General features: G+C 46.9%; 1 protein-coding gene across 2 annotated transcripts; it reads right to left on the minus strand.

Annotated features, from left to right (window-relative positions):
- Positions 1 to 2,658: 2,658 nt before the first annotated feature.
- SEMA4F (ssemaphorin 4F) lies at positions 2,659 to 24,820 on the minus strand. 2 transcript variants are annotated; one of them, XM_024558511.2, is made up of 14 exons: positions 24,577 to 24,820; positions 22,199 to 22,350; positions 21,510 to 21,569; positions 21,185 to 21,283; positions 16,425 to 16,518; positions 7,941 to 8,060; positions 7,689 to 7,840; positions 6,869 to 7,047; positions 6,505 to 6,652; positions 6,157 to 6,379; positions 5,899 to 6,008; positions 5,631 to 5,791; positions 4,078 to 4,136; positions 2,659 to 3,832 (listed from the first exon to the last, which is right to left on the minus strand). In XM_024558511.2, the coding sequence occupies exons 1-14, from the start codon at positions 24,719 to 24,721 to the stop codon at positions 3,222 to 3,224; spliced, it is 2,313 nt and encodes a 770-aa protein (XP_024414279.2). In that variant the 5' UTR covers positions 24,722 to 24,820; the 3' UTR covers positions 2,659 to 3,221. The 2 variants fall into 2 exon arrangements, with proteins under 2 accessions (XP_024414279.2, XP_024414280.2); XM_024558512.3 differs by lacking the exon at positions 21,185 to 21,283 and having other exon boundaries at positions 24,577 to 24,795.
- Positions 24,821 to 26,706: the final 1,886 nt, after the last annotated feature.

The raw sequence follows: 26,706 nt of genomic DNA on the forward strand, positions 1-26,706 counted from the left end.
CTCTCATGCACCCTCTACCAGGGACCTGGCCTGCAACCCAGGCATGTGCCCCGACTGAGAATCAAACCAGTGACCCTTTGGTTCCCAGGCCCGCGCTCAATCCACTGAGCTACACCAACCGGGGACAGATTTCTTGTACTTCTATTGCTAGCTTTTCCTCTAGTTGGGGAAAACCATCTTTAAAAATTCCAAATTCACCTCTGCTACAACCAAAAGAGGCAAGTCCCATCCCCACCCACTTGAGACAAGCAGGACCTGTGTACAGTCTGTTGCAGCCATGATTGCCCCCCTCCGACAGAAGCAGAGTAGCCCGGCCAGTCAGGGTCCAGCAGATACCAAAAGGACACTTTCCTGCCATCACCAAGGCCACCAGCACACTCGTGGGGAAAGCAAGAGAGCTGGGCGTCTCCAGCGAAAGGATGGGAGTCGGCCTCCTATTGGGTTAGAGCCAGTGCTGTGCTAGAGCTCACTTGGCTCATAAATGCCAACAGTGAGCATCACTTTCTGGCTCTACTCTCAGTAAGGTCACATGGATAGCAGTAGACCACTGGTTGGGAGTGACAAGCTGAGAGTGACAGTTTGGGAACCAGGGACTAGAGCCAAAAACAGAGGGGAATTTAAGAGGGAGGGCCCCAAAGTGAGCAATCTTTGGAGAGGAAGGGAACACAAGCACAAGCCCCATCCCCACCCCTCTCCCTGTCTGCTTTAGTGTGGAGAGCCAGGCAGGTCTCTGGCTGCCAGGATCCTCACGATTGTCCTGCAGGAACCCTGCAAGCTCCTTCAGCTCCCTTACCCACAGATCCTCTCCCTTCCCACATGCCCCACCCCCCAGCCCAAAGATAATACAATCAGTTGCTCACACTATTTCTCTAAAACTTGGCTTCACATTCCTGAGCTCCCTACTCACTCTTGGGGCTTGAACTTTCCAACTAAGAGGTGGTTGTCCTCCCTTCATGCCTATTTCCATCCTTCCTCATTTTTCCTACATTCCTCATCCCATTTTCTTTCAACCACGGCCACTGTTCAAAAACTGAATGCCTAAATCCACCATGATCGGATCCCTCCCCTCCTTTCAAAATTCTCCGCCTCCCCTCCTCCCGGAGACCCCAGCCCCCTCTGACATCTGCTGTCTCCTTTCCTCCCCGCAAAAGGAACTAACCAATAACCTTGAGAGAGTAGAGGCAAGTTAGGATAAACCCAAGAACACCAGCCTTCCTTTGTTCCTATGTAGAATGACTAATAAGGACACTAAGGTCACACATATCTAAAGACTATAAAAAAAAAAAAAAAAAAAAAAAAAAACCCACAGGCCCTGCCTCCCATAGGCCTTAGACACTGGCAGTTAAGATCTGGCTGGAGATGACCCAAGACAGGATGCCTGCATGAGGCAATGACCCTCCTTCTTCCAAACTGGGCTTAAAGTGACTGCATGTGTCATGGTCATTCACATAAGCTATAGGGTCACGGCCTAATGTCCAATTTTTACACAACCACCACCTCTTCTGGTACAGACAGTGCTTTATTGTTACATGTTCTCTCATTTAGTCCTGGCAGCAACCCTGAGGTAGTATCGTTATCCCCACTTTACAGATGAGTAAACCAATGTTCCTAGGTTGGATTACTTGCTGAAGATCATGCACTTATTAGGGCACAGCCACTGATAATTCCAAACCCCAGGGGACTCTTTTGGGTAGTTCACAGGCTGCTGCCAAGGAAAGTAGAGCCGAAAACTTCACCTGGGAGGGGCTGGGTCATTCACTGGAGCTCAAGGTGGGGAGAGGGGACCCCTCACCAGGGATGACGGAGGCACATTCGCAGGCCAAGACCAGAACTGAGCAAGAGAAGCCTAAAGCATCTGTGAGTTATGAAGCAGGAAGTCTTTACATTTGGTGAGAGTTGATAGTGTCTTCAAATATGCACAGAGCCCAGCTTCCAGGGACTGGAGAAATGAGACGCGTCCAGCAGCTGCAAGTCCAGGGGTGGTCACAGGGCAGGTGGGGCAGGGCAGGGGGAGCTGCTGCTGAGTGGCGCCATCTCAGCTTGGCCAGCAGTGTGGTGACCTTGGGGCAGTGGTCCTTTAACTTTGTTAAGGCCTTGAGAATCTGATGAGAGTCATAAAACCTCCCCCCAGAAAAACACAGACACGCACAAACAGACAACATTTTGCATACGATTTCAGGGAGTCCGTGGACCCCCACTGGAGAGCTGCTTTAGGGCAAGGGTGTCAACCTGAGTCAAGTCACTGATACAAACCTATCTTTAAACTACTTGTATGCTTGTATTTCCCAGAACTGTTCTCCTTTTGTTGCTCCCTAGGATTTAGAAGGTTGTGAAATTTATATTTAATGAGAGCCAAGGAAAGAGGGTCCAGCCTATACTGCAGACAAAAACAAACAGAAAGGTGGGGTCATATGTGCCTCTGCCCTTCCACTCAGAAGGTCACTTGGGGAGTTATTCTCAACTCAAGAGAAGGGTTGTGAGAAGTGATGGAGCATGGGGGGCAGTTCTCTATTTTCTTTTAGGAAGGAAAGCCCTTCCATCACTGGCTACAGGGTCTAAAGCTCTGCAGACAATGCCCCCCTCCCAGTCTTCCCCTTCCTTCCCCCCTGAATACACCTGAGCAGTGGCCTAGTCATCCATGCACATTTGGCCAGGTCCTATGAACACTCATATATACACATACTCTTTCGTAGAAGAAAGCTGGGATAGAGGTGGATCTCAGGGCAGAGATTCATGTTGTAACGCGGGGATCATGCACTCCCCACAGAGAATTAGATTAACTGGGAGAATCAGCAAAACCACCCAAGGATTCAGTGCACATTTGCCCCCAACCACCTCCACAGCTCCTCCTTCTGGCCAGGGTCCAACCAGAAGGCAGTCATAGCTAAGTCTTATGCCCCTCTCCAAACTTATGGGCCCAAATTAGTGGGCCAGGGCTGAAGGGGGTCACGGGCTCAGAGGGCATGGGTGGGAAACGTCCTGATTCCCTGTAGAAAAAAGTTCTGATCTCTCATGGGAACCAGGAGTCAGGACTCAAAGGGCTGGCCACGGGCCCATCCAGGCCCGGAGCGTGCAGGCACTGAAGTCAAGTGATCACTCAAAGGCCAAAAAGAACTCAGAGGCCATGACTGTCTTCCAGGCCTGGTGACCCCAGCATCTCAGTGGTCATTCCACTAAGGTGTGCATTAGTCACTCATGCACTAGTGGTCACTTGCCCAGCCCTAAATGGAGGTTTCATCACATGTTGCCAGAGGAGCCCCAGTTAACCGAATGTGGGCTGGGCTCGGGCAAGGATCAAGCAGGAAGGGTGGAGGGAAGCCACCAAAGCCACTGCTCCTCTTCCCTAGGGCCAGGGGCAGCCGCTCATCTTCAGGAGAAGGAGAGGGAGGATCCTGGCTGTAGCTCGTTGTCCCAGATGGCGGTGCCCCCAGGTCTAAGCCCACCTTGTCTCTAGCCAGAAGTTCTCTCTGTCGCCGTTGCTGCTGATGTCGACCAATCAGGAGGAGAGTCAGGGATGCTGCAAGAACCCCCAGGAAGAAGCCAACCAGTCCAGCCCCCACTGTGTGGGCCCGGCTTGGGGGAGCCCGCGGGCTGCCCCATACCAAGCTGTAAGCAGCTACCACACGGGCTGCCCCACCCTCCTGACATTCACAAGCATAAGCACCCATGGCCCCTGGGGTTACCACCACCTCTAGCCCATCCCGCCTCGGGGTAAGAGCAGTCACTCCACTGGGCTGGTGCCACACACAGGATGCCCAGGCTGAGCTTGGGGAACATGGCAAGACCACATGTGCAGCTGTAGCCACGGGAACTTCAAACACAACTGGGTGTTCTGCAGAGAAACAGCAAAGGCACAAAAGATAGAGAGGCTATAGGCTGAGGGTGCAATGGGGAGAAACGTGGGGGGATATCAGATAGGAGAAGGGGCCACGGGGGCATAACTAAAGTGGATTCCCGAAGAGGACAAAGCCCTAGGCCACCAGCTGCCATATCTTCCAGGGTCCAAGTTTTAATGTGGGTCCAAAATAGATCATTTTCTAGCCCGTTTCCACCCACATTTCCCTAAACCAGACAGACCTCCAGGCTCTTTAGGACACAGAGAAGAGACATCTGCTGACTCTATGTCTTGGACCAGCCTACAGAGAAGAGAATATTGGTAAATCCAGGGTCAAAATTCCCTTCTATCCTCCTCAGCACCACTAAACATTCACTCACTCGTTACATCACCCATCATCTCAGAAATCATTCCTGGAACGATCAGTCAATGTGCTCATCGTTAAAACTTCCCCAATACCTATTACACTCTTCGTGACGTTTGCCATGTCAACGTCTACGCATATTCTAGCAGCCCGTTGAAAATTAAATTTGCACTAGGCCTGCTGGAAAGATGTTTGGTGGGAACCTTCCAAGAAATATAGCCATCTGTCAAGAACCACAAGAGTTCTCTGGGAAAAAATATTAAACCACAGGGTGTTTTATTTTCTGTTAAGAAAAAAGGGAAATTTCTTCTCTACAAAAGTTAATCAAAATTCTGTGAGGCTCAGTGAGATGACTTTGTTATACAAAGCACCTCACCCCTGTGTAGGAACTCTTTCTTCAACAGCTGTTTTGGTGTCCACTGGCCTGTAACAGATCTGCTTCAAATAATGCAATCCTGGTACTTTCAGGATTTCAGTGGGCTGTGTCTGACAGAAGGACAGCAAGACAGCAAGACTGCTCACTCTGAACTTCCTGGCACCACTCCCAGAGGGAGGGAGGCCAGTGAGACCCCTAGTGGGCCGTCATTGAAGAGCAGGTGAGAGCTGGGTCTAAATACACAAAAGCCTCTACCAAAAAGTAGGCTCCGTTTTAGTGTGAACTCCTTCCCTATGAACTGAGGCCCTGAAACGAGTTCTGAGACTGGTATGAATACATGCGAGTCTCCTGGGTAAAACCAAGTTTGCTTAGTCTAGCTGAAAGTGGGGAGTGGGGAAGGCCGCGTGTGCGGCTATAGCCACAGGAACTTCATGGTCCGTGTTTTCTCCCTTGTGTGAATTGGGCAATGCAGGGTAGAGTCAGAGAAGTACCAACTTGGTCATTTCTTGTATTACAAAGTAGTACACTGGCATACACGCCCCGCCCCACCCCTCCCCCACATATATACGTTGAGGAGACCCCGAGGCTCATGTACACAGGATACCCAATAACAATGAAATTCTTATATTAATGAATATTAAAACAATAAAGGAAAGAATAAAGCACTTGCTTTTGCCTGAGATGTTTTAGAGTTCTCCCAAGAGAAACTGAAATACCAGGTCAGAGTTCTTAACCAAAAATTGATTCCCAAAGACAAGTACTTCTAAAGTATTTGTAAGTTTGGGGTTCAGTAACATGTACAAAGATAGAGTAAATTAACTGGGATTCGAAACTGAAAGTCAGTCACATGGTCCGGACAGGGCCGGCAGAGGGACAAGGGCATTGACTGAGGCAGCACGATGGATGAACAGGGGACTTAGTAGGGACAGACACTAAAACACACAAGTGACAAAAAGAAGAAACACACACAGAGGGCAGCATTAACAGATGAGAAACAAACAGCTACGCGGACGGGTCAGAGCCCTGTGACAGCAGGCCAGGACGCAGCCACTCACCCTCCACGCTCCCCAGCATGAGTCACGCACGCATCTAGCCGGAAGCTCCAGGCACAGACAGGGTCCTGGGCCAGGATGCACTCTGAGCAGCTCTGGAGTCGGCCACAGTTGGTGGTGTTCACTTGTGTCACCTCAGTACTGGAGCCAACCAGGAGCCAGCTCTGCAGAAAGTGAGTGAGAAAGAGGAATATGCTGCATCTCCCAGACTTTAGGGTCTCACACTGGCTCAGATGTCTCCCCACCAGGCTCCCCCAAATCCACGACTCACTTTATACAATTTCATATTCTCAACTGGCTGTGGATCTGGGAATAAGGCCAGATCCTCAAGGACGCTGAGCTTGGCTCCAATCCGCACAGCTCGGTGGAGGTGTCCATCCTCTAGGAAGGAAGCAGGCAAGGAGCAGGACATAATGACACAACTGTACCCGTGCCTGAGACTCTGGTACCTGTAAGTACAGGACTCTCTCTTTAACGAGAGCATGTGTACACGCATGGGGTGGACAATGTACTTGGCTATTAAACATACCTGTCCCCAGGTAGAGCACATCATACTCTTTCCCTGAGAGGCTGGCCACCCTGTGGGCCACGACTCTGAGATAGACTGTATCCGTAGTGACCAGCAGGGGGTGGCCATCAGCCGGGAGCACTGGCTTGTCCATGAGGGGGTGGTCCCGGATAAAGGTGAGCACTCGGTCAGGCAGGGAGAGAGACGAGTCAAACTGCTGGAGCTTCATGTTATTGGTGACACACTAGGGGAAACAGGATGGGTGACAATGTTTCCCAGGGACCAAGAAGTATCTGTGATGCTTAGCTGGGCTCTTGCTGTACTGAGGTAATGCTGGCATGGGGTGGAGGGCTGCCCCAAACCCCTTACCTCTCCTGGTCTGGGCTGGGGCACATCATTGTCCATGACGGGCAGTCCCCTGTTGCAGTCATGTTTCAGCTCTCTGAAGGGACCATGCAGCACTGACCGGACGTCTTGTGGTCGGAAGGCACAGACAGCAGAGATGGCAGCCCCCTCCCTGGAAGAATCCCAGGTTGGGGCCAGGTTATTTGAAGAGAACTAGGGGACAACAACTCATTCCCTCTCAAAGGAGAGAACCCCCAAGATATGCCCAGGAGCAGTGCAGCCTGCTCCAGAGAGAGGCCACGCCCTCTGGAGGACACAGCCCTGACGCTATGCTGCCCTCCACGTATCTCCCACCCTGTAACTCTCCTCCACGCCAGGACCCCCTCACCACTGGGAGGAAAAGATGCCATAAAAGATGGGGGTCCCCACTCCAGTCTCAGGTCGAAGAATGGCCATGTCCTGCAAGACACTGGAGGCCCGGCCATGCTCAGGTCCGGGACACAGCAGGTCAGCCTTCAGAAATGTCGTCCACCTCTGCTGGAGGGTCTTCCGGCCCCCAAGGTCCCCCTGGGGGTGACAAGAGCATGGGAATTCCTTTTTAGAAGACCAACAGTGTAAGAAGAATGTGGAGACCAATACAAGTTTCCCCCAGAGAAGGACAGATGGGGAGGCAGATGTAGAGAAATGCAATGACGGACATACAGGCAGAGTAACAGTGCTGGAGAATAATACACGGGCGGACAGGTCACAGTGAGTGACAGTAACTAAGTTCACTGTGCACTTATGGAGTACGTACTACATGCTTTCCGTAACTTACCTCATCTAGTCCTCGAAACAACCCTATAGCTAGGCCTCACTAATATTCTCACCTGTAAGGAAGCTGAGGAACCTGCCCCGACTCACAGAGGCAGTAAGTAGTGGGGCAGGGCCTGCAGCCCAGGTCTGTCTGTCGGCAGTTTCTGCCTTCCACCTCTACACTAACTAGACCACCTCCCAGGGACGGTGTGTCATGGGGCCATTATGGGGTGACAGGGGCTAGAGCCCTTTCCCCACACTCCTCAAGCACCCAGAAAAGAAGACAGGAGAAAAGGAGACAGAGGAGAGCTGCAAAAATGGGGACCCAGAGAAGAAAAGACAGAAGCCAGGCAGAGCAGGAGACGACAGACAGACGGCTGGGATCGGACAAACAGCTGGGATCAGGATCTCACCGCGCACACACGGGCCACCCGAGGAACCTTAATGCGCTCATATGAGTCGAATGCTCGGGAAGTCTCCGTAAAGAAGAAGTAGATTTCATCATCTCCGTCTTCGTCCCCCCACTCGGCTGGCCTCAAGGCCACGGCTGCGACAAAAGCTGGAGCTGGGGAGACCTGAGGCCTCAGATCCCGCAGCCACAGCCTGGGGCCCCCAGCCTCCACCTGCCCTCTCTGTCCCCAGAGCAGCCCTCGCCGTCTCCCCACCATTAAGCCAGGATGGCAAGGTCTCTGTCCGAATCCAGTCCTCAGCACGACCCACAGCCCGGGAGATAATTGGCTCCGTCCCCAGGTAGTTTTTCACGGTGGCAGCATAGAGGACCCCCCCTGCAGAAAGACAGGGAGGAGATGAGCTGTAAGAGACCCACTGAGGGAAAAAGAAGGGGTCACAGGCAGAGCAGGGAATAAAGCAGGGGCAGGAACTCTCAGGGGCTGAGCGTCCCTTAAGTGCTGGGCACTGCTGAGCACATGACAGGCATCCCCTCACTTAAAATCAACATAGATGCAAAGTGCTCCAGGCCAGGGAGGGGGACCAGCGTTAAGGGAAAAGTGCCCAAACGTTAAAACGTGCATGAAGGGAGACTAAAAGCTGCCCTTGTGGAAATCAGGCCGCTTGGCTGGTTTGCTTGCTGTCGTTATTGTCATCTTCGTGATTTCTCTACCCTGTAATATGTTAATTTACTGTGACTCTCCAGGAAGGGGGTTTGTTTGCAGCACGTCCCAGTTTTATGTAAGTTCACCCACTATGGTAAATGCCTGAAGGAACTAGTGTTCTTTCTGAACATGAGTGGGTGTACACTGCTCTGGAACAAGTCACAACTTTAGGGTGTACTAGCATCACGGGAATTGATCAAAGCGCAGACTCCTGGGAGAGAAAGGCAGGCGCGGCTCTGTGGGCTGAATGTGAGAGCACTATAGCCACTCGGAGCACCCCTGCCAAGGGCCCGGACGTGAGCAAGAGACAATGATTCAGGGGAGAAGGTCACAACGGCCCTGGAGTTTGTGTATCACAGGGGTTCTGGAGAGAGAAGAGTGGTGTTCCTGCACCACTTACTAAATACGAAGCACTGTGCTTAAATTTGAGCATGTGGTTGCCCCTAAGAACCCTCATCTGAGACTGGAAGACTATCATTTAATCAGACACCAGGGGGTAAGGATGCACAGATGCGTGCAGGAGCCCAGAGGACGACCCAGCCACATCTGACTGAGGGAGCAGCATTTCAGAGGTGATATCTGAGGTGGGTCTGAAAAATTAGCATTTGCCAGGTAGAATCACTTCAGGGAGGACAATGAACAGGTGGGAAGAGGGGAGCCATGTTTAGGGACGTGGGGCACTCCCTGTGGCTGAAGTGCTGGTGGCATACAGGGCCTGCCAGGCAAGCTAACAGATACGGCTAGAGATGCAGAGACAGGCACCCAACTGTGATGAGTCTGCGCTGCCAGCACCAAGAACATGGACTTTTTCCTACAGGGAAGAGCAAAACTACAGAGACTTTCTTGAAGACAAGGTGACATAATCAGGTTTTGTTGTTAAGAAGATAATGCCAGTTAAGAGGCCATTCACACAGTGCAGTTGAGAGTGGAGGGCCTGAACGAAGGCAGGGGCAGAGGGAACGAAGAGACTTGACTGGGGATGTATTTCTGAGGTAAAGCCCAATAATAAGACCTGAAAATCAATTGAGTGTGAGGTGTGAAAGAATGGAATAAAATATAGCTCTAAGGTTCCCAGCTTAGAGGATGGGTGATAGCAGATGTGATATTCTGAGCCAAGCCAGGAAATGACAGGAGAAGGCCCATAAAGGAGATGGCTGGAGAAGAAGTGAGCTTAGTTGTTGGACGTGCTAAGATTGAAGCACCTTCGGGACATCTGGTCAGAGATACCGGAAGGCAATGAAACAGAAGGGGTTAGGCAGCGGGGCCAAGTTTAAGCAACTTGGGAGTTGTGCTTAAGTTACGACAGGAACGTAATAGGGAGAATGGGAAAGTGAGAGGAGAACCCTAGGACACCACCATTTAATGGGAGAAGCCACTGAAGGCAACTCAACGGATGAAGTCAGAGAGGATGGAGAAACAAGAGAGGCTGGGGTGCCGGAAGCCAGTACACAGAAACCCCGGCAAGGGCCATGGGGCTCACACCCAGGAGGGAAGCGGGATAGAGTAGGGCCACTATAAGGGAAAGACAGTCATGCTGCAGTCACAGATGCTCGAGCAAAGCTGCATGCCTCGGCACCGGAAGGATAACTGCCATTGTTTCAAATTATATATTTATTTATTTTTAGAGAGAGGGGAAGGGAGGGAGAAAGAGAGAGAGAGAAACATTGACGAGCAAGAGACAAACCAATCAGTTGCCTCCTGCACGCCCCCCTACCAGGGACTGGCCCAAAACCCAGGCATATTCCCTGACTGGGATCCGAACTGGTGACCCTTTGGTTTGCAGGCCAGCACTCAGTCCACTGAGCGACACCAGCAAGAGTGATAACCACGATTTTAAAAACATGTTATGCAGAGCAAAATAGGGTCAGGAGCCCTCAGAGGTTGAAGTGGAGGGTTAGAAACCTTGTGGGGTGGGGAATGGAGACTACACTACCTAACGTTTGAGATTGTAATAAGAATCCAAGTGTGTTGGAGCCAGGAAGCCTGGGGTTTGAACCCTGAATACTTACTAGTAATGTGATCTTGAGCAAATGAACCTTCCTAAGCCTCAGATTCCTCAGAGCAGCACTGAGGCTTAGATGGGATAGACATAGAGCCCCAGGTAGGGCCTGGACCTTGGCTGGCATTCTATACACGGTGGTTACAGCTCCTTATGAACTCCCACGCCCGAATTGTTGCCAGAGGTGGGGAACTATAAATGGGCATCCACTTCCTGGCAGAGGTTTCAAGAGGGAGAAAGCCAGGTTTGGGGCACAGGTCCTGGTAGCAAATGGAGTGGCAAATGGGCCCATCTTCTGTGTTTCCAATGGGGGAAAAAAGTTGCTAAAGAAGCCAAAGTTAGAATGAAAATTTTCCTAAGTGTTGTACACAAACACTCTAAAACCACAACTGGCGGAAGCTGTGTCATGGATACCCTGAGAATGGAGGGAGATGTGGCGGAGACAGGTATAAATATTTAGGGGGCATAATTTGGTGTGTGTGTGAGTGGGGAAACAATCATAAGGATTCTGCAAACAGTAAGGGACCTCCAATAACCACGTGAGGACCCAGTGGTAGATGGTGGCTAAAGGGTCCCAAAATTTTCTAAGGGATCAACAGGGGCGCTCAGCAACTCTGGAGCCTAGAACTGTTGAGGAGCACACTCAGGATGGAATAGTAGAGGGCGACTGACACTGAGGGACAGGAGAAGGGATCAGACACTTTGGGAGGAAGTAGCAGGGTTCCAGGCGTTTGAGTATCAAGGGGCTTAGACGGAAGGAACATCAGCCATCAGTCAAGGAGGGCACAGGATCACCACATCCTAGATTCTCCAGGACGGTCTCACTGCCAAGTATTCTGTTGCGCCACCCACATACTAAATATCCCTGCACGTGCAGTTTTCGCTGGATTATTACTGAACAGATTGAGTCAGTAGACTTCAAATATACATTTGCTATTGGCAAAACGTGATGTGCAAAACACAAGGATGCCCACAGTGTTGAGTTCAGTGAACAAGCTGGTTAGAACAAAACACTGAGTACAATTCGACTTGATTTTTAAAGACAGGTAGATATGTCTGCAGACATAGGAAAGGCTGTTGAAGGAGCTACAAGTCTACAGTGTTAATGACGTTTGCTTCTGACTAACAAAATTACAAGTGTTTTTTTATTTTTTCCTGTATACTTTTTGTATTCCCTGAATGGTTTTTGTAGTTAGCATCTTTTAATTTTATAAGCCCTCAAATTAAGATATTTTCATTTTGGTAATACAAAAATAAACCCAAAAGATTGGAAGCTGAAAAAGAGGGAAAATCATAGTATTTGTGGAAGCCAATCCACAATGCAAAGTCAATCCTGCCCAGGCCTCCTAGCGAGCACAGGCCAAGAGGTGTTGGAGCCCAACACTGACAGGCTAGGCTAGTGTCACAGCAATAAATACTTCGATACTCCGGTATTTCACATTTCACTCTCTTATCAAAATGCTCACCTTTAAAGGTTTACAATAGGGAATACCATTCATTAGCATTAGAAAGATGATTTTAACATGCCCTGGCCTTCCTTTCTCCGCTCCCTTTTCTCCATTTCCTTATCTAAGGATTGGGACAGCTAGATAATTTTCTTTAAAAAACAGCCTATTGTTTGGACATAATTAGATAGTTAGAGATGAGGCTTTTCCTCCGTTGGCCATGTAACAGTCTTGCTTCAGTGCATGAGTGTTAGTCTTCGGGCAGACACACCAGGATTTAAAGGGTAAGCTTGGACCCAAAATGCTGGCAGCACCCAGTGCATCTGGAACGTCTCCAGTGCTCCTTGGCAGATGCAGTAACCACAAGATGCAATGAGACCAAAAGGAGATGATAAAACACAGGACAGGTTCCCAAAGAGAAAGAACAAAAGCTCCCTCCCTCTGCTCTTCCTGGTGAAAGCCTTATTTTTTTATAGGAAGTGATAGGAAGACCACAGATGACTGACTGCCATCTGTAGCTTAGGTAGCTGGATGGGTATGCTCTCAGAGGAGGGGACACTGGCGGAGGAGCAGGTTTGGGGGAACTGAGTGAAGATGATGAGCTCAGTTTGGGACATGCTGATTTTGAGATTCCTGTGGGACATCCAAGTGGAGATCTGGAGGGCAGTTGGATAGGTGGTCCATAGCTGCAGATAATGTCTAGGAGACATCAGAATGTAGTGGAAACAGAATCCACAGAGCTGGTTTTGGAAGATTAGGAAGGCACTGGATTTGGGAGACATCAGAAGGCAGTGAAGACAAAATCCACAGGGCTGATTAAGATCATACCCACATAAAACTAGAAGAGAAGAGGATCTTGGCTGGAAGTCTAAGGGGCTCCAACATTTATAAAGATGAGCAGAAGACAAAGACCCTACAAAGGAGACTGGGAAGAAACTGCCACTGTTTTTAGGCTAATGTGAATGTTATTGTCAAAATGTTATTGTTTCTGAATCTGAATGGTGCAAATAGAGACACTGGGATCATTTTGCTGATTTTATCTAAGTGCAGTACAAACAAATGACATGTTTGAGGACAAGCTTTCAGAGGCTTTTCCCAAAATAAATACAAGTGCCAATAAACACATGAAAAGTTGTTCAATCTCACTAATAAAGATGCAAATAAAAAATACACAAGTGGGACTTCAGAGGTCGCTGTTTGCATGTTTATTACACATGTTACTTGGGACTGACAAGGATGCAATGAAGCAGGGACTCTCATCACTGCTGCTTGACTAACTGGAGGGGAATTCAGACAAATCCATCAAGCGCCATAAAAATCTTTACACCCACTGGCCCAGCAAGTCTACTTTTTGGCTTGACTCACAAGCAATTAATTACATTTATGTAAAGCATTTATGTAAAAATATTTCTTCTATAGCAATATTCATAAAAGCAATAATTTAAAAATTATATTGTGCTATACTCACATGATGGAATAGTATATAATCATTAAAAATCATGTTTTGAATAATTAAACAATTTGTATGATGAGAAAATGGTTAGTGAAATATGCATAATTCCAATTTATTATAAAAACACAGACACAGAAAAAATACTCGAAAATAACAACAGTAGTTACTTGGTAATGATTGAATTGCATATAAACCTTTCACTTTCTTCTTTAACATTTCCATATTTTCTCAATTTTCTACAATGCACATTGTAATTTTTACTATTTAAAATATATTATTTTATTATATTCTAATATTACTTTCAGTACTAAAACCTCTTTTTATTTCAAAATACTTCTATTTCTTTAAGGACATTTTTATATCTCCTAACTAGGAATTTCAGTTCTAGTTCTTCCCTAATGTTTTCTATTCTGCTGTTTTCAAAACGGAGGTCACAGTAGATCAACATGGAAAGCTCCAGCTAAATACTGGCATTTATGTCAGACCAAGAAAAATTTAAATTATAGCCCTAAAAAGTAAAAACTTGAGAGAAAAATTTAATTAGCTTTGACTGTGACTTGGATCTGAGGTGGGGACAGGAGGTTCTGTGTTAACTGTCTAAGGCCGGTTATTCTAAACTGTTACAGCGCGGTTTCTGATCACTTCCACCAATTTCAGATGAAAGCCAACACAATTTCATTAGCTGGGAAACAAAAAGACTTGAAACCTTTTTGAAAATGTTATTCCCTTCTGAAAATCGTCTCATACAATGATCTTATTTATGAAATCTGTGCCCTTAAACCACACACTAATGCAAATCCACATGCTGACTGGAACACTGAGAAATTACAAGCAGAAAGCTGAATGTACTTAAAAGTTTACTGCTTGAAAAAAAGAAGAAAGGATGTTAAATGATTATCTTAGATTGCTGCAGTTGAGAAGTTTTTCTGATAAACAATTACGTAAAATCAAGAGACATTCACAACTGCTGTCTTTCCTATGATCCCAACGACGGGCTCAGAGTTTTGCCAAACATGCTCGATACAAAGCCAAGAAAAATAAACAATTGATTAAACAATTGTTTCATTCAAATATGTGAGTATAAACAAGGTCTCATCAATGTCAAGTATAGATGAATGATAAAAATAACCCAAATATTGTATTTACCAGATATATACTTACGTTCACTTTCAAAACATTAATTATCTGACTAAAAGCTATTGAACTCATATAGATTTTAAGACTTGTCTTATCGTGTCATACACAAGAAAAAGATTTCATTCTTAGATCTTACATCCCAGTTTTTGTTTTTCATAAGTTATTACCCAAAAGTATAGATAAAATTAATTTTATAACAAAAGTTCACAGCAAAAGTCGGTGAAGAAAGAAAAAACAGTATGATGAAATGATGCTGAGTCCACTGATCGGCTAGTTGGGAAATTTAGATCTCCATCTCTCATCAAAATAAGTTCTAAAGAAATCAAAATGTTAAATGTTTGGGAAAAATGTTAAGGAAAAAGTTTTATCTGCTCTCTACCTGAAGAAGGGCTTCGCTTTAAAATATATAATTAGAAAAGGAAAGATATAGATTGGAACGCTAATATCCTACCTGATAATTGGCCCAAGAGCATAAGCAAAGGACTTAGAAGAGAAATAAAAAGAGCACTACAACATGAAAAATGTCCAACTTCACTAATATTCACAGAAATACAGATTAAAACAAGGTACTATTTTTGGCCTCAAAGATCTCTTAAAATGACAACAATACATTCTGGTAAAAATTTATGTGAGAAAAAACCACTCTCAGTTACTGCTGATTTAGGGTGTGAATTGGTACACACTTTGTAAAAACCCAATTAGCAACAGATAATGAGCCATAAACTGTTCACACCCTTTGATATAGTAATCTAGTTTCAGAAATCTTAAAAAGACTGTCTGAGATGAGGGCAAAAATTTATGCACAAAAATGTTCATTACAATGTTAAAGGATAATAGCAAAACCTTGGAAGTAAACTGAATAAAATTAATTTATATAAATTATTTGGAATTGTTTAAATTATTGTATGCTCACAGGATGAGCAGTATCATGATGTCACTGAAAGTTCTTTTGATAAAGAATTTTTAAATTATGCAGAAATGCCTACAATATAAAGTTACATGACAAAATTCAAAATTATATCCACGCAGCATGACATTTAAAAGTTTTATCATATACACAGATAAATTTCTACTAACCTGCTTGTTTTACAGTATCATGAGAAAACGGCTGGACTCTCTGAGGTTGAGGGGTGCCTGTGGAGTCATCTAACCTAAATGATGGGCTATGTGGCACACAAACAATTCGCTCTGTGGCTACCAAAGAATGAAGCAGTCATTCTCCAGAATAGGTTTAGACATAAGCTGTGATAGAACCATTCAACACTCGGGCCACTGTCCATTAGCTCGTTGAAAGGAAATAACAGCAGGAACTTACTGGATAGTCATTACTGACTCCGCTGAGCAACAAAGGACTGGCCGGCAAAATACATGTGTGAGTGTCTATGTCCGTGCACACACACGCTCCAAAGGGTGGAAGGAAATACCCTAAAACACTAACAGTAGTTTTCAGAGTAGGGATACTCTAGACCCATGCCGCTATACACATAGGACTACTATACACTTAAACTGAAATTAAATATAATTTGAACTTCTTTCCTTCGGTCGCACTAGTCATATCTCAAGGGCTCAATAGCTACATGTAGCTGGTGGCTACTATGTCAGATAGCCAAGATGCAGAACATTTCTGTCATTGCACCAAATTCTTTTGAACGGTGCGGTTCTAGATTTCATATGTTCCTTATACTTTTTCCAAATGTATTACAATATGCATTGTAGCAAATTCCTCTTATAAACAGGAAAAAATGAGAACAGAAAACGAGGTTAACATAGAAAACACACTAGAGGTGCAGAGAACACATTCCCTAGGGAGAACCCAGGGAAACAGTACTCTGGAGAACAGCAGGACACAGGCACTCTGGGAAGAATAGGAAGGGCTAGAAAGAGACATGGGAATAATAGACATTCCTAGGAAAGGAAAGAAAAGACACAGAAATTCCAACAGCAGGGGTGGGGAAGGAAGCAATTATAGCAAGAAGTTACAGGCTCTTGTCTCTCCCACTCACCAGCCATTACAGCTGCTGACCGCTGAGCTGGCTCAAAAGGACATTTCCCCCGGCCACTCTCAATTCTTTCAACCTGCTGGAAACTGGACACAGCCTACAGACCAGAAGGGGGCAATTGGTTTAGGGGTCATGGGGAGGTTCATGATGAAAATTACAAAGATGGTCAGATGAAGGAAAAGCCCAATCCCCATTCCTCTGCTACCATCCCCATATTCCCGGTCTGCTACTCCTGACTCCCCTGCCCATTCCTGCATGACCCACCTCTGCCACCCCTCTTCTCATCAGCTTATCCCTCCTCCTTCAATTCCCCTAGTACCCAACAACCGCATGCTCTAATGAAGGAACGGCTAGGACGGCCCTAGATGACACTGAGAGGCTGAAAGGGAGGTTTTTCCTCTGAAAGGCTGCTGAAAGGTAGGGTTTGCAGCTGGCTGGAGAACGTGCTACAGGACAAGGAGGACCAGGGGAGACAGCAGGCCCCCTGAGGTCTGATGCCCTTAGGAAGGGTAAGGAAAAGGAGCAACGGATACAGGACCATCTGAAGTACGGGCATCTAAAGAGAAGGGCCATCCTCTCCCTACTTCCACCCCAAGGATGAAAGATGGGACCAGAGTCAAGGGTTCAGAAAAGGAGGAAGAGAATCTCTGAAGTCAGTGAGGGCCTGAAGCTCAGGTCAGAATTTGGGCATTTGCTAAGAAAATGCCTTTCTCATCCAGGGACTCCAGAAGGAATGACCTGGGAGGAGGTGAAAGGTGTAAGAGCCAGCCAGAAGTTACCTTAGCTAAGCATCATGAACTAAGAGAGGCTTCAAAATAACATCTAAAAGTAGAAATCAGGAATGATTTCAACCTAGGACTGACAGGGAGTGTTAACTGTGGCCGGTTAGGAATCAAAGTTACGGCATGGAAGTGCCAGGCACGGTATCTCTGGCTCACAAACTAGTGTGGGCGTACAGTGTTTGCTGGAGCCTAAGAACTCGGGTCGTAGTTGCGGTAGTAATGTAGATCCATGTGCCCTGAGCAGAAGTACACCACCGGCCCATTCTGACTGCTTGTCTATTTGCTGTAATTGGCAAGCAAGGTTTTATTATATGGCAAGAATCTTTAAAAAGGCCTGTTAAAACCAGATGTGATCTGAGGTCCCCCCAAAGGGAATACTAGGTCAAAGAATTTTCCAAAATGGAGGACCAAGCACCTTACTTGTGTGGCAGTGGGAGCATCTTAGCCTGAGGAGAAAGTGACAGTTCAGTGAGAGATTATTACCAAGGTGTCTGGGCACTTTGGAGACTTTAACCCACAGCAGGGTTAAAACCCACTGCTGTGGCCCTTCTCACCTCCTTTCTGTCACACTGCCTAGCCTCGTCCCCAGTTTACTCTATGTATCCACCTCAGAATAATATTCCTAGACTATCAGTCACTGACTTAATAATTTTTGAGCAAGAGAACGACAAAGTGGCTCACCATTGCCTGAAGTAGAAACTCTTTAGCCCGAGTTACTCATTCTCTAATACTTCTTAAAATGAACTTCTAACCAAACCTGGATCACCTGTTATTCCTAGAAAACAAATTATGTTTCCCCATCTCTATGCCTGAAACTATTCCCATTTCACCAAGGACTGAACAGACGAGCCTTTTCTCAATTCTTATTCTCTTTAACATTTAGGCACCCTTTTGCTACTTTTGACTCACTCCTCCCCTTGAAATATTCTATTTCTTGACTTTCTTGAAACTTCACCCTCCTGGAGTCCTTCCTCCTATCTAATTGTTGCTTCTCTATTTCATTTGGTTGTTCCTCTTCTTCTTTCTAGCCCCTAACTATGAATCCTAAAAATCTATCCTTAGTCTTTTATGCATATACTTTAAAGATCTCATTTACTCTTAAAGTGACAGCCGAACCTTCTATGCAAATCATTCCCCAAACTGTACAAGTATGAGGTCTTCCAACTCATCCACGTTTATACTTACTGCTGGACTTCTTCACAGAGATAGTTTATCAGCCCCTTAACGCTCATCATGCCAAAACTAGTCCTCTTCCAGTTTCCCCAGCTAGAATCATTATGTTATCTAGGTTTACAGACTTTGAACAAGTGAGCCTCCTATTAACTAAACAGGTTATTACAACTGAATAGTCAAAGTAGCATTTATTAGGGTTATGAAACAGGCAAGACTGTTCTATTACATTCCCTCTCTGGATGTTGAGATTCTTCATTGTGTCGTCATTGTGTCAATCAGCACATCAGTTGTGAAGGTAAGTCCCTCAAGCTGAACACCAGTGCTAGGTATGAAGGCTCTCACTAAGCTGTGGGGTTGGAATCCATCCTTCCATCTTGGCCAAGGACCTTCCCCAGGTGGTTGGGGAGATGAGTAGGGGGAGATGGTCCCTGTTACACGAAACAGGTCAAATGTCACAAGAACTTGAAGCCAGGTAAGGTCTTCTGTGTTGCAGTTCGGTCTAGGGGGCCAGGGTAGTGGAGCAGAGCCAGCAAAACTGGATTCAAATCTTGGTTCTGCCTCTGTTAGCTACATAACATTAGACATGGTACCTAACTTTTCTGAACTTTCATTTCATTGCCTGTAAAATGACAAGAAATAATAACTAAACATCATGATGGGGTGATGAGAATTAAACTCAACCATGAATGTAAAGTATCCAGAACCAAGCCTGGGCCAGAGTTGATACGCAGTTGAATGTGTAGTCTTATCATTTTAAGTCTAACATTTTTCTCTCTTAGCTGATGGAGTTCCCTCAAAAAAACAAATTAAAACATTTTCCTCCAATATTACATGAGCTGTGAAGGGCAGCACTCCACATCATTGGAACTGACAGGTCCAGTGCTTGAACTTCCTCTTGTAAAAACCTTCATCTCTCCAAGCAAACAATCTCTGAGCAAGTTTTTGTGTCTGGAGCAACTAGCTAGTCAAAGCCCTCAGATAATAGTTAAGCAGAGTCTCAAAGTCATCAGTCTGGGACATGAGAGTTTCAGCACTAAGGATAAGGCAGGAACTTGCTCAAGCAGGTGAGCATTGCCAGACAGCAGGATAGGACAGGCAGGTAAAGGCAGAAGAGAGCATTCAGAAAGTCTAGAGGGCAATCTCAGCATGTGACTTGAAGGTTTAACACAGCTGATCTTTCTGCTACAAACAAGACTTAACAAAAGGATAGTCCTTCATTTCATGAGCCTGCTAGATAGGGGGAATGAGAAAAAGAGCTGAAAGTTGCAGGAATGCAGAACACAGAGCCCTGGCTTCGCTCTTGGTGCCGATGTTCCAAGTCACACCAATCCTGACAGGTATGTCCAGAACATTTCTGTCTGGTTACCCAAAAACCACTGGGGTCCCACCTCAGAGAGCCAAGGAAGAAGAGAAGGCCCTGGGAGACTAACTTGGAGTGACCCTGATGTCTATAAGCCATGGTTCTGATATTCACACCCATGGGCTCCGCAGCCTGCACGGACTAAAACAGGACAAATGTGGCAATGGCCGTTCTACAGCTACTTGGGGAGCTTTGTGAGGACTACAGGGAAACTAGATATCCAATTTTACCTGATAGAATACAGAGATTTCCAATATCACCCAGACCTGGGAAGCCTTCCCAGGATGACCAGATGAGGGAGTTACCCACAACCAGCATAGAGTCTATCCCTCCCAGTTTATGCTGTGCCGCTATGAAATGGGCACAGCACAAACCCAGCTAAACCCAAGGGCAGCTCAGAGAGACTGGCTGTCTGTCAAGCATACACAATCATAGCATTCCAAGCCAGAGATATGAGGATGGTCTTTAACAAAGAGAGGTTTAGCGGTACACACTGGCTAGATCCTGGTGGCAGCGACTACGAAGACTGGAGAAGGGTTAAGTCAAGATCTACAGTTACAGATCAGGGTCAGGAAGTGAAGGGTCACTGCACTCCCTCCTACTGCTGTATAGGACAGGAAGGGAAGCCACTGGATGCAAAGGACGGGTGAGGCTTTCACCTCATCACAGGACCTTGTCACCAATGTGTGCTGGCAGAGGACCAGTGCCTGACTACTAGAGAAGTGATGGGAAAAGATGAAAGTTCAAAAACATTCAGACCTTTTCTGAGATGTCACCAGTCCAGGCACTTTTGTCACCATGACTAGCCTAGATGTGATTAGGGATATGTATGTTCCAAGCCTGCCTGGGTGTGAGCAATGAACAGGACCTAGAAGAAAACATGGTTGACAATGGCCACCTTGAAGGCAAGATCCAGTGTCTGGCGCCAGCAGGTGCTACATCAGTAGGCAGTGACCTCAGAAGCTCATGAGAGCAGCGAGTCACAGCCCACACAGAATGAGGTTGACAGTGGAGCTGGGAGAGGGTGGTGAGAGTCACATGCCATGAAGGAAGAAAGAGGCATGAACTGTGCTGATTAAGAAATGGACCCAGAGAAAAGAAAGAAATGGACCCAGGCGGCCTGGACAATGCATACATAGGACAAGGGAAAGATGAGTTACTGGTCTCTGAAGTCTCTCCTGGATTTCTCCTCTCCCCAGCCCAGCTAGCACCCCTAACTCTCCTCACCATCCCACTATGTCTCTCTTCACACTTTGTGTAACTTACCTTCTACAGGGAACCTCCCTCCCCGCCCTTCTGTACCCTCCTCCAGTGGCAGACAAAGGCTCCACCCTGTGAGGGCTTCCCTCACCCCCAACGCTTATCATGCACAAGGGTCGCCCTAAGCATGCTCCCCACCATGGTCACTCACAGAAGACCCTTCCCGTCCTCCCTCCCCTGTCACTCACAATAACCCCGCACTTCGGATCAAAAGCGAAGGTGCCGCAAGTGAGGAGGTGAGAGGCATTGGCAATGGCGAGAATCTGGACAAAATTGTGACATTCGTCCTGGGGGTCAGAGATGGTTAGAGAGAATCAGAAGCAGCAGGTACAAGGAAAGGTAGTGTCAGGCCAGTTAGATGCAGCTCTGCGATCAGAAATGATGGGTGATGATATGGTGTTAGAGTCCCTGCCTGGGCCCCTTGGGATGGCAGCACTGCAGGGGACTGACACAGAGTCAGGGCTGGGTCAAGGTCTGAAGTGACACTCAGGACAGGCCCAGCTCTACACCTACCTCCTTCTTGCCTTTCTTCCTACAGCTCTGTCTGTGGGCCTCAGGCACTGTCCAGTCAATCTGAGAAAGAAGGAATGACCATTTCCCCCAGATTCTCTCCCAACTCCTCCCAAGTCAGGGTAGGTCACACAGTCCCACAATTGATTGAAGTTTCCATCAATTTAGAAACTTCAGAGACACGCCCCTCACCCCCAGAGCAGTGTTTTAAAACTGGAGGTGTCCACCTATTGACTAATTAAATCAATTGTGGAGACATGACTAACATTATTCTTAATGAAATATATCAGAATGTATCACATATAGAAGAGTAGATACTGGTTCAAGAAAGTTTTCTTTCAGTACACACTTTGTGTACTGGGTCAAAATGTACCATGTATTTCCTACTAAGGGGTGGTCCAAAAAAGTTGGAAAGCTACTAACCTAGGATTCTAATGATTCTAATGATTCCTCTGCCCACTGTCACCTAACACTTGGTCACTGTGGCCTCCTCCCATCATCATGAACCTCCCTCATTGCCTCCCCAGTTACCATGACCCCCCAAACACCCTCAGCTGAGATCTGTAATTGATGACCTCCCCATAATCATTTTCACCAACACTTCCCCTCCTACCACAACACCCCCCCCCACATCCCATGTAACCATGGGCCTAATCATATGCTCTGGCGTCTTCCCCACTCTAATCTCTCACCCTGCGGGGTCTCTCCCCTGAGAGAGGCAGAGATAAAGCGAAGATGGTGTCCCGGGCGCCAACATAAAGTGTATGGGTAGCAGGATCCACAAGGAGAACAGAGTAATTGTAGGTCCGAGGGATGGTGAACCGGGTGAGATAGGAGTCAGCCTCTGGCAGAGAGAGTGAGAGGGAAAAGTGATTATCAGCCATTGCTTCATAAGGGTTAGGTCCACAAAGGTCAAGCTAAAGGGGCCAATTTTTGCTTTCTTCCAAGTACCATTTATTTAGCAGCCATCGGGGGAGAAAACAGAGCCTGACAGGCCATCTAACTTTCCCAAAGATAGGTAACTGATGAGGCCAGAATATTTAGCTCACGATCCAGTCAAGGATACATTCTCTATAAAAAATGAACACTTTATTAAAATAATGGCATAAAAATTAAGTCTGTAATTTCTATTCATAGCAGCATGTCACACAATTTGAAAATACCTATAGAATGTACTTTCCTCTCTCAATTTCCCTTCTTTAAAAAAATCACTACTTAATAACTGCTTTTCACTTGGAAGGGAAATGCTTCACTCTTTTCACTAACACATTAGGAGACTATCTCCTCTCTCTCCTACAGCCCCTAATCTCCTCCCATCCCCATTCTACCCAAAGAGGTAGAGAGTAGTGAGCAAGAGTGTATACTTTGGAAGCGAGCCAGCCTGAGTTTAAATCTGGCTGTTTCACTTACCAGCTGTATGATCTGGAATAAGTTACCTGCCCTCTCTGAGCATCACTTTCCTCGTCTGAAAATACCACTATCCAGGGTTGTTGAGAGAATTAAATGAGATAACATATGTGGAAGCATCTGACACATACTACATGTTTCACAAGCGGTTCCTTTCTTAAGTATGAGCCCTGTATTGGTCAAATCTAAATCTCACATCAGCATTCAAAACTCTTAATCCATTTAAAGATTATAACATATAGCATAATTCGCCTTCTTAGTTAAATGTCTGGCTCTGGGGATCCTACCCCTGCACCAATACAGCTCCTTTCTGCCTGCTTCATCTCCTCAGCTACCCTCAAGGACTGATAGAACGGCCAACAGCCATTCATTCCTAGATTTGCTGATGTATGGAGCCCCACCCGTATTCCCATACCCATATTCCTAGCTGTGCAGTGTCTCTCCTGCTTAGAACAAGTCCTGGTTCTCCCAGCCTCCCTTATTATCCCCAGCTCTGCTTCATCTCACCATCTAGACCTCTCTGGATTCCTGGACATCAACCCAGCCTGGCAACCTCAACTCTATGTAGTGGCTATTTCTCCAGCCCACACTGAAAGCCCAGGCTTTGACCACAATTTTGTTTCCTGGATTCAAAACATGCTTATATATCACTGGTCTGAAGTTTAGATTCTAAATTACTAGCACACAGTTACAGGTTTTTGCCAATAGGTTGTACTCTCAGCTTCACCGAATCTGTCTCCCCAAAGTGCTAACATTCAATGCCCACTGAGAATAAAACAAGATCCACAGTCACGGTCCTGCCCACCTCAGCAGAGTTTTGAACATGGCCCAATGACCACTTTTAACCTTGTGTTATCTCCTGGCTTCTTTGACATCTTTCGAAAGGACCATATCTCCCTCCCCCCTTTTTCTTGTTGAAGACTTTAACAGTCATGTAAACAGAATTTTAAGTCAACTCACTGAATGGTTCCCCAACATTTAATACAGGGAATGGGTAGAGAGAGCAGGTAACATTAGGAAGTTAGGGTTATGATGGATCAGATAATGGGAGAATGGGAGTTGGTGTCAGATGTGAAAGGACTGGGAAGTGGATTAGAAAAGATGAGGGTTGTGAGCAGGGTAAAGAGGGGGCGGGATAGAACTGATGACATGGGAATGAATCTGAGAAGTGGGCGGATGAAAATGCTGAGCTGGAAATCAGAAGAATGGGTGGTTGGAGTAGAATAAAAGATCTCTGGGTTTCTTAGCCGGATGGGGGTCTAACTGGCAATGACCCACGCAGGCGCATGTCTGGTAGGAGGGTAACAAGGGAGAGCGAACTTCGAAATGGATGTCCTCTGGCAACTCCCATCCCCTCCCTGGGCCTCAGAGTCCGAGTCTGCACAACGACGGGCTTAACGCTCCCGCGGTCCTGCTAATAAGGGGCCGCCAGGGCGTGTCAGGGGAGCCGAGGCTCGAGGCCCCGGCCCACGACGTGGTGGAGCAGCCCCGCGTGGGCGTCTCGCCTGGATTCCGGCGGGGGTGGGCATCGCGGTACGCGGCGCACCGCGCGGAGGGGTCCCGGGTGCGGCTGCCCGGGTCTGGAGGGCAGATGGGTGTAGGCACCTGCGGGCGGGGCCTGGCGCGGCGCGAAGGGCTGGGGGCGAGGGCGCCCGCGCCTTACCGGAGATGGAAAGCGAGGTCCTCGGCACCGAGCGGGGGACGTGGCTGGACACCTGACCGCTCAGCACCGCCAACAGCAGCAGCGGGAAATGCGACCCGGGAGACGGCCCGGGGCCCGGGCGGGGCCGCACGGCAGAGGCTGGCATCTTTGGCTCCGCCTGGCCGCCGGGTGGGGCGCACTCTACCGCTTCAGCTCCGGGCCCCGGAATCGCTGGCCTTGTTCTCCCTGGTTTCTCCTGGTCCAGGCTCGGCCTGCTGGTGGCAGACTAAATGCATCCCGGCTCCGCCCTTTCAAGAGGGGACCAATGGCCGTGCGGATGTCCTCCTCCAGCCAATAGGGGTTGAGTGGAGCACAGGGCTAGAGTGATGAGATGCCCAACCCAAGGAGAGGCGGAGCTAGACTCAGGTATAGGTGGGAGTTCTTCCTCCGAATTGGGCTAGAGGTGTCACGCGAGGACTGCTAGTAAACTTTTCCCAAAGTCACACTTATATTATCTTCAATTCAGAGGCTAAACCCTGATATTTTCTACTGTATTACATTTTATTCTATTTGAATTTTTTTAATGCTGGTTGCAGCCCACTAACTTGATTTTAATACCTACTAATGGATTGAGTTCCCCCCTTTTGAAAAAAATCACAGCCCTAAGCAGTCTTATTTATACCATTTTAATTAATACCTCTTTCTAAATTTACAACTCCAGTCCATATTCTCTCTTCAGGTTCTGACACTTGCATTCAACTGCTTGTTGAACATCTCCACTCTGTGTCCCATGAGCACCTTGATTTCAACATGTCCAAAACTGAACTGTCAACCCCATCCCACCAGCTCAGGTAACTGGGTACATGGCAGAACCAGTGTTTTCCATTTCTGTACATAGTATCACTATTTTTCCAGCTGTCCAAGCCAGAAACTTTGCATTCATTTATTCAATAAATATTCACTAAATGACTACTATGTTCAAGGCTCTATCATTCTGGACTGGTTGAGTTTGTTCATTCCACCAGAATTCCCTCTGCATAGAACGCTCTCTATGCCCCTTGCTTGGCTAACTCCTATTCACTCTACTGATTCAGCTCAGAATGATAATACCTTCCTTGAGGAAGCATGCTCCTATTATCCAAGTCTGTGCTTTACTATGTGCTTCCATAGCCTTGCACTTCCCCTCCTGTAGCGCATTGCTATTGCCTAAGCACTTGTCTACCCTCCACAGACTTTAAGCCCCAGGAAGGCAGGGGTGATTGTATTCTCGGAGCCTAGCAAATGCCTAGCATAGAGTAGACAGTCAGTAAATATTTGGTGGATGTTTGTTTAACACGTTTATTAGTGCCTATTACGTTGTCCAGAATTATTTGTTAAAATATTCATGTGTTAGTCTGGGTCCTCCAAGAAGCAGACACCAAGATGAGATTAAACATACAAAGATTTTATTAGGCAAATCACCCATGAGAGAAAATGGTGACGGAGCCAGGAGAGGTTCCAAGAACAGTCAGATGTGATGCAAGTCTGACCCCAAGTGAAGAAGAGAAGGAGGAAAGCATCCTAGACTGTAGAAATCCAGCAAGGCTGATGAGGAATCACTGACCCAAAGTTGTCCATTAGAGGAGTTCTGTGTCTCCCAGGATCAAGGCTGCCTTAGCATCCCCACCATACCGTCATTGGCTGGGAGCAGCCTGTGGAGAGTGTGGTCTCCACTCAAACATGGCAGTGGATTCTAAGGTAGCAGCTGGTGCCCTTGGTCAACTATCCTGCTTGTAGTTGAAAGTATGTAAGGTACTTCCTCAGCAATCACACTCTGTCACCCTCAGAGTTTAGTGGGGTCTTCAGGAAATCATGTTACAGTCGCCCAAGTCTGGCATAGTCCTTAGCACATTTTTCAGTCGATGCTACTCCAGATGCATTAAACAACGTATAGAGAGTACAAGAGAAATTTATTGTAGGTGGGAGCAGCGGGTGTTCTTGCTTGAAACTGAGTGAAAATATCGTGGGAGTTGAGCCTGGTAAAGTAGGTGGGGTCAGTTATAACAGATCTTGTATCCAAAAAGGAAACACAGTTTTTAAGCCAAAGAATGGCATGACCAAATATATTTTTACAAGAATAATTCTAACATCAGTGTAAATGATAATATGGAG

This window comes from Desmodus rotundus, chromosome 5 (genome assembly GCF_022682495.2).
Source record: "Desmodus rotundus isolate HL8 chromosome 5, HLdesRot8A.1, whole genome shotgun sequence".
NCBI lineage: Eukaryota > Metazoa > Chordata > Mammalia > Chiroptera > Phyllostomidae > Desmodus > Desmodus rotundus.